The sequence below is a fragment of the Salmo salar genome, chromosome 09, assembly GCF_965601325.2.
Source record: "Salmo salar chromosome 09, fSalSal1, whole genome shotgun sequence".
NCBI lineage: Eukaryota > Metazoa > Chordata > Actinopteri > Salmoniformes > Salmonidae > Salmo > Salmo salar.
The window spans coordinates 49,482,501-49,494,860 of record NC_138299.1 but is presented as its reverse complement, the minus strand read 5'-3'; the positions used below and the strand labels follow the sequence as shown (position 1 = coordinate 49,494,860).

The 12,360-nt window shown below is 45.3% G+C and overlaps 1 protein-coding gene across 1 annotated transcript; it reads right to left on the bottom strand.

Annotated features, from left to right (window-relative positions):
• Positions 1–3,359: 3,359 nt before the first annotated feature.
• vti1b (vesicle transport through interaction with t-SNAREs 1B) lies at positions 3,360–12,104 on the bottom strand. Its single transcript, XM_014211742.3, has 6 exons — positions 11,827–12,104; positions 6,622–6,680; positions 5,397–5,591; positions 4,796–4,969; positions 3,951–4,012; positions 3,360–3,729 (listed from the first exon to the last, which is right to left on the bottom strand). Exons 1-6 carry the CDS (start codon positions 11,921–11,923, stop codon positions 3,636–3,638), a joined length of 681 nt encoding a protein of 226 aa, XP_014067217.1. The 5' UTR covers positions 11,924–12,104; the 3' UTR covers positions 3,360–3,635.
• Positions 12,105–12,360: the final 256 nt, after the last annotated feature.

The window sequence follows — 12,360 nt, the reverse complement described above, 5'->3', positions numbered from 1 at the left end:
ACATGCTGTTATCAGTACTAGCAGGTGGTGGTGTTAACAACAGCGCTAACATGCTGTTATCAGTACTAGCAGGTGGTGGTGTTAACAACAGCGCTAACATGCTGTTATCAGTACTAGCAGGTGTTAACAACAGCGCTAACATGCTGTTATCAGTATTAGCAGGTGGTGTTAACAACAGCGCTAACATGCTGTTATCAGTACTAGCAGGTGGTGGTGTTAACAACAGCGCTAACATGCTGTTATCAGTACTAGCAGGAGGTGGTGGTAACAACAGCGCTAACATGCTGTTATCAGCACTAGCAGGTGTTAACAACAGCGCTAACATGCTGTTATCTGTACTAGCAGGTGTTAACAACAGCGCTAACATGCTGTTATCAGTACTAGCAGGTGGTGGTGTTAACAACAGCGCTAACATGCTGTTATCAGTACTAGCAGGAGGTGGTGGTAACAACAGCGCTAACATGCTGTTATCAGCACTAGCAGGTGTTAACAACAGCGCTAACATGCTGTTATCAGTACTAGCAGGTGTTAACAACAGCGCTAACATGCTGTTATCAGTACTAGCAGGTGGTGGTGTTAACAACAGCGCTAACATGCTGTTATCAGTACTAGCAGGTGTTATTAACCACAGCGCTAACATGCTGTTATCAGTACTAGCAGGTGGTGTTAACAACAGCTCTAACATGCTGTTATCAGTACTAGCAGGTGGTGTTAACAACAGCGCTAACATGCTGTTATCAGTACTAGCAGGTGTTAACAACAGCGCTAACATGCTGTTATCATTACTAGCAGGTGGTGGTGTTAACAAGAGCGCTAACATGCTGTTATCAGTACTAGCAGGTGGTGTTAACAACAGCGCTAACATGCTGTTATCTGTATTAGCAGGTGTTAACAACAGCGCTAACATGCTGTTATCAGTACTAGCAGGTGTTAACAACAGCGCTAACATGCTGTTATCAGTACTAGCAGGTGGTGTTAACAACAGCGCTAACATGCTGTTATCAGTACTAGCAGGTGGTGTTAACAACAGCGCTAACATGCTGTTATCAGAACTAGCAGGTGTTAACAACAGCGCTAACATGCTGTTATCAGTACTAGCAGGTGGTGTTAACAACAGCGCTAACATGCTGTTATCAGTACTAGCAGGTGGTGTTAACAACAGCGCTAACATGCTGTTATCAGTACTAGCAGGTGGAGTTAACAACAGCGCTAACATGTAGTGGGCTGTCTATCAGACACAGAGACATGCTGTAGTGGGCTGTCTATCAGAGACATGCTGTAGTGGGCTGTCTATCAGAGACATGCTGTAGTGGGCTGTCTATCAGAGACATGCTGTAGTGGGCTGTCTATCAGACACAGAGACATGCTGTCTATCAAACACAGAGACATGCTGTAGTGGGCCGTCTATCAGAGACATGCTGTAGTGGGCTGTCTATCAGACACAGAGACATGTTGAGGGTAAGATAAGATAAAATAATAAATGTAAGGGTAGATTTAGCTTTAATATAGCAGATAGATTATAGTGTAATGGTTAGCTTAACTTTAATACTACATTTCAATAATATAAAACACATGACTTTAAAATCACACGTTCATGCTTAACATTTGTTTTCATATTATTTTGGCACAGGCTAAGTTGGACTATAGCCCTTTGAAAACTTGGTCTCAAAACGATGCTGAATCTTTTTGTTATCAGTATTTCTGTCCCTAACCCCTCCTCCTCCTCTAACCCCTCCTCCTCCTCCCCCCCAGTCCCTAACCCCTCCTCCTCCTCCCCGGTCCCTAACCCCTCCTCCCCGGTCCCTAACCCCTCCTCTAACCCCTCCTCTTCCCCGGTCCCTAACCCCTCCTCTTCCCCGGTCCCTAACCCCTCCTCCCCGGTCCCTAACCCCTCCTCTAACCCCTCCTCCTCCTCCCCAGTCCCTAACCCCTCCTCCTCCTCCCCGGTCCCTAACCCCCCCCTCTCCGGTCCCTAACCCCCCCTCTCCGGTCCCTAACCCCCTCCTCCTCCCCGGTCCCTAACCCCTCCTCCCCGGTCCCTAACCCCTCCTCCCCGGTCCCTAACCCCCCCCTCTCCGGTCCCTAACCCCCCCCTCTCCGGTCCCTAACCCCCCCTCTCCGGTCCCTAACCCCCTCCTCCTCCCCGGTCCCTAACCCCTCCTCCCCGGTCCCTAACCCCTCCTCCCCAGTCCCTAACCCCTCCTCCCCAGTCCCTAACCCCTCCTCCCCAGTCCCTAACCCCTCCTTCTTTCAACTTCTCAGCTTTGGCCACAAAGAGACCGTACCAAAGATAAAACACCACACAAAAAAATACATTTAGAAACCACATTTATATCAATTCATTACTTTTTGTTATTGTTAGTACAGAGGGAATTCATTAATGTAGAATGCATATTTTAATTTCATGCATTTCAATGAAAGAGTAGTTCACAAAGTCAGCATGGATAAATCCTTCAACTGCTCAGCCCTCAAGGTGTTGTCATAACAACAGCATAAGCAGTAGAGTTCATATTTATTTTTAATCCCATTTTTCCACCCCAATTTCGTGGTATCCAATTGGTATTTACAGTCGTCTCATCGGTGCAACTCCCGTACGGACTCGGGAGAGGCGAAGGTCGAGAGCCGTACGTCCTCCGAAACACGACCCAGCCAAGCCGCACTACTTCTGGACACAACACCCACTTAACCCGGAAGCCAGCCGCACCAATGTGTCGGAGACCTGGTCAGCGTGCACAGCGCCCGGGCCCACCACAGGAGTCGCTAGTGCCCGATGGGACAAGGATATCCCCGCCGGCCAAACCCTCCCCTAACCCGGACGACGCTCGGCCAATTGCGCGCCCCCCTCATGAGTCTCCCGGTCGCGGCCTTGCGCCACTCGGGAGGCCCCTACAGCAGTAGAGTTCTATGTCGAGACTAAGAGTAAAGGAGCATGGGTAGGATTGATTTGAGGACTTAACGCTCAGACCTGAGACAAAAACACACACACACAAAAAAAAAAAATCATAAATCCATCCTACACAGCAACTCGAGTCAGTAAATAAACGACTACAGAAACTTCTCTGTGATAAAGTGTGCACAACAGAACCCCGGCAGTTCACTCCTGGATCAGACGACAGTGTATTGTACATTAACACGTCTGTATCACATCCATGTCCAGTATTAATATAACGGTCCTGGGTTTGGTTCGGTCCATACATCCTGGATTGAAACACGTCTCGTTGAGTTTTAGATACACTCCCGTCCTGAAGAACAGAAACGCTCATCCTTTCTTTCTCACATTGTTCCTCATCTTCAGTCAAGAATACCGTGCCGTGTACTCATGAGCACTCCCCAGGTTCAGGGATATATTACAAGAGTTTAGTGGTTTAGGTCAGGAACAGCATAGTGAGGTTTATGTGGACAGGACAGAGAAGAGAGAGAGAAAAGAGAGGACAGAGAAGAGAGAGGACAGAGAAGAGAGAGGACAGAGAAGAGAGAGGACAGAGAAGAGAGAGGGGAGGACAAGGGGAAAGAGAGAGAGAGAGGGGACAGGACAAGGGAAAGGACAGAAAAGAGAGCGGAGAGGACAGGGAGAGGAGAGCTTTGCTGAGCGCTGGCTGCGACCTGTATTGCTTGTTGATCCGTCAGCGAGCCTACTACTTGCGGAAGAACTTGAGGTAGACTACTGCACCCAGTATGGCCAGCTCCATCAGAATGATGACGGATAACAACAGCTTGTTGGTCATCAGTCTAAAAGAGGAAGGACAGACACACACACTGCAACTCAATGACAGAGGACAGATTCAACAAACTGAAGAAAAAAAGGCCTCTCTTGCAAAATAGTTCCCACAATTAGAATAACCCGTATAAATAAAGATGCCATTTTACACTAACATGAGGACATGGACAACAGTGTAACAGCGCTGCCTGGTGACCAATCTGACAAGAGAGCACAGCTGTTGGGGACTCACCGTCGAGACATGGCTCGTAGGATCTTTCTGCTCCGGCTGAGGTTCTCGCCAGTGTTGGCCAACTAACAGGTGAAACACAACAAAGACAACAACAGGTGAATCAGAATTCAACATCTTCTCTTTTCAAGAACTCTTGACGGTTATGATTCCAGGAGAGTCTCAATTTGATCCCTCCTCTTTATATTTAATGAACTGACAGGTCTAGATAGACAGATAGAACCAGTGTAGTAGAGGAGGTCTATATAGACAGATATAACCAGTGTAGAGGAGCTATCCACCATATTATTTACACTTTACAGATCTGTGAACATCGAAGGGTTGGGGCCCAAGGGGAGGGCTGGGAGAGACTCGGGACCAGGCTGCCATAGTTCTGACACCAAGACCCGTGTCCACAAAGACTCTCTAATTAAGAGTGCTGATCTATCATCTGTCCATATCATCTGTCTATATCTCATTCAATCTGATTTCAGATCTGTCTATATCATCTCATTCAATCTGATCTCAGATCTGTCCATATAATCTCCTTCATTAGGATCTAGAAGGCAGAACTAGATCAGTACTCCTACACAGAGACGCTTTATGAATATGAACCCTTCTACAACCCCCGAGCTTCCCAATCCCCTCAGAGCTTCCCTCTCAGAGCTTCCCAATCACCTCTCAGAGCTTCCCTCTCAGAGCTTCCCAATCCCCTCTCAGAGCTTCCCTCTCAGAGCTTCCCAATCCCCTCTCAGAGCTTCCCTCTCAGAGCTTCCCACTCAGAGCCTTATGTCTCCAGAGCTTCCCACTCAGAGCCTTATGTCTCCAGAGCTTCCCGATCCCACTCAGAGCTTCCCAATCCCACTCACTCGGTCTCTGGTGCGGTCCAGCTGTTCTCTCTGCTCTCCCAGCTCCTCGATGATGTCCACGCCGATCTGGTCCGTCTCTGCAGCAATGCGCTGACTCCTCTCTATACTCTGACTGGCGTTGTTCAGGTGCTCGTGTCCCTGGAGGAGCAAGGCCCTCTGAGACTGAAGCTGGGTCTGAAAACCCAAACAGATAATATAAATCATCAATTAATAAATCAATCAATCAATACCTGCACGGAAAATGCAATAAGCTGTCAGGTGAACGTAGCCCTGAATATATTCTTTATCGTGTCCCTTTCAGGAACGTTGTCTTGTATCTCAATATCTCAACAGCATCACCACATATCAGGGCTGTATGGTCTTTACCACCACCAGTTGTAACCGACATAACTCATCCTACTGTAGGGCTATAGTGAATGGATGGTGTACGTAAACTGCTCCAGGGTGAAGATCCCTCTAGGTACAGATCTAGGATAAGCTTCCCTTCCTCCAATTCAAACCTTACCCATTATTAGGAAAAAAATTGCTAAACTGACCCCAGATCAGCGTCTAGGGGGCAACTTTACCCTCCTTGAACCAATGTAAGTCAGTGTAGACTCACGCTGTGTTCGTTCTGAGAGGAGTAGATCCCGTAGGCGCCCTCTGCTGGCCGGGTAGAGAAGGTGGAGGACAGGTCAGAGCTCTTCACCTCTCTCTGGAGCTTCCCCAGGTCTCTGCGGTACAGACGGAGCTTGGTGGACATGGTGTTTCGGTAGGACGAGGGAACACCGATCAATTCCTGCTCCATCCCTTGCAGCTGGAGATCCACCAGGAGAAACATGAGCAATTTCATACCCCTCTAAAATTGGCATTGTAGCTGCCCTCAGCTGCAGCATTTGCATCCTAATGCGTGGCCGTGTGTGTGTGTGTGTGTGTGTGTGTGTGTGTGTACACACACACACACACACACACACATATATACACACACACACACATATACATACACACACTGAACAACATATAAAAACGCAACATGCAACAGTTTCAAAGATTTCTTTACAGTTCATATAAGGAAAGTACATGTAATGATCTGACCAGGTCTGGATAGTCAGCTATAACCAGTGTTGTGGTGGTCGATTTAAATCAATTTATTAGGCCCTAATCTATGGATTTCACATGACTGGACAAGAGCGCAGCTATGGGGGTCTGGGAGGGAGGGCATACACCCTAATGTGGAAGTCGGTTGAACGTACTGCCAAATTGGCAAAAGATAAATGCTCACTAACAGGGATGCAAACTAATTTGTTCACAACATTTGAGAGGAATAAGCTTTTATGTGCGTAATGGAACATTTCTGGGATCTTTTATTTCAGCTCATGAAACATGGGACCAACACTTTACAATGTTACGTTTATATTTTTGTTCAGTATATATAAAACACACACACACACACACACACACACACACACACACACACACACACACACACGTTGGGTACCTTAGAAAATACTTCAATCTCATATGGATTAATACTGTATTCTTCATTAAAACAGTTCATTTGTGAAATGTTAACCCATGTTATTGTAGTATTAGTTAATTCCTTCAACTCTATGCCAGTAGCATGTCCATCTGATCAAGGTTTTAATAGTAAACCACAAGCGATCAGGTTTTATTAGTATCTATTATGTTTCACTACAGATCACTAGTACCAGCCGGTGAACATTCAGAATAATCTGCTAGAATTTTCTTTTTAGCTATAAATCGATACAGATGCGATTTGCGACAGATTCATTTGAAAAAGCTAACGTATAGAATAAAAAATAAAAAAATGTCACAGTACCACTTACCACTTCCACTGCCTCGCCATGTCTTTCGTCAAAAGTTCGCACCAACCTCTTCTTTTCCTCTGTAAAAACAGGAACACCTCTGTATTCACTTTTTATTTATATATAAAAAAAGAAAAAAAAAGGCTGAGCTGTACTATTGTGGTTGGTGTCAGTTTACCTAGGCACCAATGTGTCATCAACAACATTAGCTTGAGCACCACAATAATGGAATAGTGGTTCGCCTTCAAAATAAAAAAAGTCCCCCATTGAAACTGATGCAAACGGATAAAAATTGTGGAATCATGCCACAACTTTAGTAGGGCTGGAACAATATCAGTAAGGCAATGTTTTTCCCCCATGGTAAAAATTTCATAAAAACCTTTCTACGTCTTGAAACATAAATAGATGTGACTGTGGATTACAATATAATGTTTGTTACCAACATCAGGGCTGTTTTCCTAAAATAAGTTAAATCCGATGTGTTGTGTTTTCTTTCCTTCAAATCAAATTATATATTTGTCACATGCGCTGAATACAACAAGTGTAGACCTTACCGTGAAATGCTGAATACAACAAGTGTAGACCTTACCGTGAAATGCTGAATACAACAAGTGTAGACCTTACCATGAAATGCTTACTTACAAGTCCTTAACCAACAGTACAGTTCAAGAAGAGTTAAGAAAATATTTACTAAATAAACTAAAGTAAAAAAATTATAAAAAGTAAAACAGTGCTGGCTGTGCCACTAGAGATTCTGGGTTCGAGTCCAGGCTCTGTCACATCCGGTCGCGACCAGGAGACCCATGGGGCGGCGTACAATTGGCCCAGCGTCGTCTGGATTTGGGGAGGGTTTGGCCGGCAGGGATGTCCTTGTCCCGTCGCGCACTAGCGACTCCTGTGGCGGGCCGGGAGCAGTGCACGCTGACCAGGTCGCCAGGTGTACGGTGTTTCCTCTGACACATTGGTGCGGCTGGCTTCCGGGTTGGATGGGCATTGTGTCAAGAAGCAGTGCGGCTTGGTTGGGTTGTGTTTCAGAGGACGCACGGCTCTCGGCCTTCGCCTCTCCCGAGTCCGTACAGGAGTCACAGCGATGAGACAAGACTGTAACTACCAATTGGATACCACATAATTGGGGAGAAAAGGTTTTAAAAAAATAAAAAAATGTTAAGGAGTCTTTTGGTCGTAGACTTGACGCTTTGGTACCGCTTCCCGAGTGGTAGCACAAACCTTTTTGTACTAACTCTTTTGACTCATCACAAACACTGCTGCTACTGTCTATCTTTTTAACATCAACGACATTACACCTGGCCAGACACCCCCTGCTCACACCCCCCCAATCCCCCCCCCCAGCTCCCCGCATAACTCTCGGCCATACGGCCTCAAACTGCAGCCATTTTGTCTCTCTCCTTCGCCCGAGCACTTCTCAACATTTAGATAAAGCGTTTGAATGTCCCATTGTGTTAGTGATGGAGAATTGGTTGATTTCCAGTTTAAAAGTATAGGTATTTCAAAGATGATTGACAAGAAACGTATCGTTCAACCCCACCGTGTATCTCACTGCACCCTTATTTACGTTTACATTTACGTCATTTAGCAGACGCTCTTATCCAGAGCGACTTATATGCCATGTCTTGAAATATGCTGACAGACGGATAAAGAGTACATTTACAATGTAATACTTCTGAAAAACAAATTTCTAACTACTATACTTTATTACCTATCCTGTTGCCTAGTCACTTTATTCATAGTTAAATGTACATATCTACCTCAATTACCTCGTACCCCTTCTCATTGACTCAGTACTGGTACCCTGTGTATAAAGCCTAGTTATCATTACTCAGTACTGGTACCCTGTGTATATAGCCTAGTTATCATTACTCAGTACTGGTACCCTGTGTATATAGCCTAGTTATCATTACTCAGTACTGGTACCCTGTGTATAAAGCCTAGTTATCATTACTCAGTACTGGTACCCTGTGTATATAACCTAACAATACCTAACAAGTAATCTAACAATTACACAACTACCTAATACACACACAAGTGTAAAGGAATTAATAAAAATATGTACATAAAAATATTGGAATGAGCGATGGCCAAACAGCATAGGCAAGATGTAGTACATTTACATTTTAGTCATTTAGCAGACGCTCTTATCCAGAGCGACTTACAGTAGTGAATGCATACATTTCATACATTTTTTTTTCTCCGTACTGGTCCCCCGTGGGAATCGAACCCGCAAACACCGTTGCAAACACCATGCTCTACCAACTGAGCCACACGGGATGATGGTATAGAGTACAGTATATACATATGAGATGAGTAATGTAGGGTATGTAAACATTATATAAAGTGGCATTGTTTAAAGTGGCTAGTGATACATTTATTACATACATTTTTCCATTATTAAAGTGGCTAGAGTTGAGTCAGTATGTTGGCAGCAGCCACTCAATGTTAGTGATGGCTGTTTAACAGTCTGATGGCCTTGAGATAGAAGCTGTTTTTCAGTCTCTCGGTCCCAGCTTTGATGCACCTGTACTGACCTCGCCTTCTGGATGGTAGCGGGGTGAACAGGCAGTGGCTCGGGTGGTTGTTGTCCTTGATGATCTTTTTGGCCTTCCTGTGACATCGGGTGGTGTAGGTGTCCTGGAGGGCAGGTATTTTGCCCCCGGTGATGCGTTGTGCAGACCTCACTAGAGCCTTACGGTTATGGGCGGAGCAGTTGCCGTACCAGGCGGTGATACAGCCCGACAGGATGCTCTCGATTGTGCATCTGTAAAAGTTGGTGAGTGTTTTTTGAGGACAAGCCAAATTTCTTCAGCCTCCTGAGGTTGAAGAGGCGCTGCTGTGCCTTCTTCACCACGCTGTCTGTGTGGGTGGACCATTTCAGTTGTTCGTGATGTGGGGCCCTCACCTCCTCCCTGTAGGCCGTCTCGTCGTTGTTGGTAATCAAGCCTACCACTGTAGTGTCGTCTGCAAACTTGATGATTGAGTTGGAGGCGTGCATGGCCACACAGTCATGGGTGAACAGGGAGTACAGGAGGGGGCCGAGAACGCACCTTTGTGGGGCCCCAGTGTTGAGGATCAGCGGGGTGGAGATGTTGTTACCTACCCTCACCACCTGGGGGCGGCCTGTCAGAAAGTCCAGGACCCAGCTGCACAGGGCGGGTCTCAAGCTTAATGACGAGTTTGGAGGGTACTATGGTGTTAAATGCTGAGCTGTAATCAATGAACAGCATTCTTACATAGGTATTCCTCTTGTCCAGATGGGTTAGGGCAGTGTGCAGTGTGATTGCATCGTCTGTGGACCTATTGGGGTCGTCAGCAAATTGGAGTGGGTCTAGGGTGTCAGGTAGGGTGGAGGTGATATGGTCCTTCACTAGTCTCTCAAAGCACTTCATGATGACAGAATTGAGTGCTACGGGGTGATAGTCATTTAGCTCAGTTACCTTCACTATCTTGGGAACAGGAACAATGGTGGCCCTCTTGAAGCATGTGGGAACAGCAGACTGGGATAAGGATTGATTGAATATGTCCGTAAACACACCTGCCAGCTGGTCTGCGCATGCTCTGAGGACGGGGCTGGGGATGCGGTCTGGGCCGGCAGCCTTGCGAGGGTTAACACGTTTAAATGTTTTACTCACGTTGGCTGCAGTGAAGGAGAGCCTGCAGGTTTTGGTAGCGGGCCGTGTCAGTTACTTTAACCATATGTACATACTACCTCAATAAGCCTGACTAACCGGTGTCTGTATGTAGCTTCGCTACTTTTAAAGCCTCACTACTGTTATTTTTCACTGTTGTTTTTATTTCTTTACTTACCTATTGTTCACCTAATACCTTTTTTGCACTATTGGTTAGAGTCTGTAAGTAAGCATTTAACTGTACAACACCTGTTGTATTCAGCATTTCACTGTAAAGTCTACACCTGTTGTATTCAGCATTTCACTGTAAGGTCCACACTTGTTGTATTCAGCATTTCACTGTAAGGTCCACACCTGTTGTATTCAGCATTTCACTGTAAGGTCTACACCTGTTGTATTCGGTGCACGTGACAAATAAACTTTGATTTGATATGTGCCAAAGGATTTGGACACCCCGAGTATGGAACTCGGTAGTGAGTGCTGCAACCGAGGACAGACGATTTTTACACGCTTCAGCACTCGGCGGTCCCGTTCTGTGAGCTTGTGTAGCCTACCACTTCGCTGCTGAGCCGTTGTTGCTCCTAGACATCTCCACTTCACAATAAAAGCACTTACAGTTGACCGGGGGCAGCTCTAGCAGGGCAAATATTTGATGAACTGACTTGTTGGAAAGGTGGCATCCTACGACGGTGCCAAGTTGAAAGTCAAAGGAGCTATTCATTAAGGGCCATTCTACAGCATGGCTGATTGCATGGCTGTGTGCTCGATTTTATCCAGCTGTCAGCAACGGGTGTGGCTGAAATATCCAAATCCACTAATTTAACGGGTGTCCAAATCTTTTGGCATATATAGTGTATGTATTCCCCCAATGCAAAGTCTATACATCCAACGTGCGATTTAAACAGATTTAGTGTTTGTCAAAGTAACAAACTGTCTTTTGTTGAATTTTTATAAAACAACATTCCAACCTTGTTTAGCATTATCTAGTCCAAGTGTGGCAAGACTCCACTATTTTCATCCGTTTGCATCATTCCACTATTGTTGTTCACGCCAATGTTGTTGACGACAACACGCATCTGCTCGGCCTAGCAACCTCCTCTTATAATGAAGCAATAAGCCCCGAGGAGGTGTGGTATATGGCCAATATACCACGGCTAAGGGTTGTTCTTAAGCACGACGCAACACGGAGTGCCTGGACACAGCCTTTAGCCGTGGTATATTGGTCATATATCACAAACCCCAGAGGTGCCTTATTGCTATTATAAACTGTTTACCAACGTAATTAGAGCAGTAAAAATAAACGTTGTCGTCATACCCGTGGTATACAGTCTGATATACCACGGCTGTCAGCTAATCAGCATTCAGGACTCGAACCACCCAGTTTATAATTTATATTTGATAGCAACCATATTTTGGACATTCAACAGCAGTGGGCGGTTAAGCAGAAGTAAAACTAAACCAAGACAACAGGGTGGGTGGGGGGGGGGGGGGGGGGGGTCAGCTAATGGTAGTGGATTGAAGAGGTATTTAGAATGCAAAATAGACATTTAACAGTTACAGATGTTAAGTTCAACTGGTCTTTTACCTCCTTGACATTTCAGTAATCTGTCGGGCATCAACTTCAGTTCGTCATAAAGGGATTTGAAGATCTCCTGCAGCTTTTCAAACTCTTCCGATGACATTTTGCTTTTATTTTTAACAGCAGGGTTTGTGTGTTCAATTGTCCGTTTTCTTTCTTGACAACACAAACGCCCAAATATTAGATAATTAAACCGTTTAATTGCCGCTTATAGGTTTTGTTGATAAACCGTAAACCCCATAACAAGATCCTCGGGACTCTTTCCGCATTCTGGTGATCTGGTGTCACATGTCTAGCGTTACTGCCTGCCCGAAGTGAATATCCTGCCCAATTATTATCACGAATCAAATGTCTAGTACATGCTTTTAAAATCAAACTAACTTCAAATGTATGTTGTATATTTATAATACGAATAACGGTCAAAAAGTGTGGTCAAACTGAAATAAATATGCTTGATATTTATATACGGGCTTTGAAAGGGTCACTTTCACTGGTGCATTGTGGTCAACGTCGTTTTTGTAATAATCAGAACTGATATAT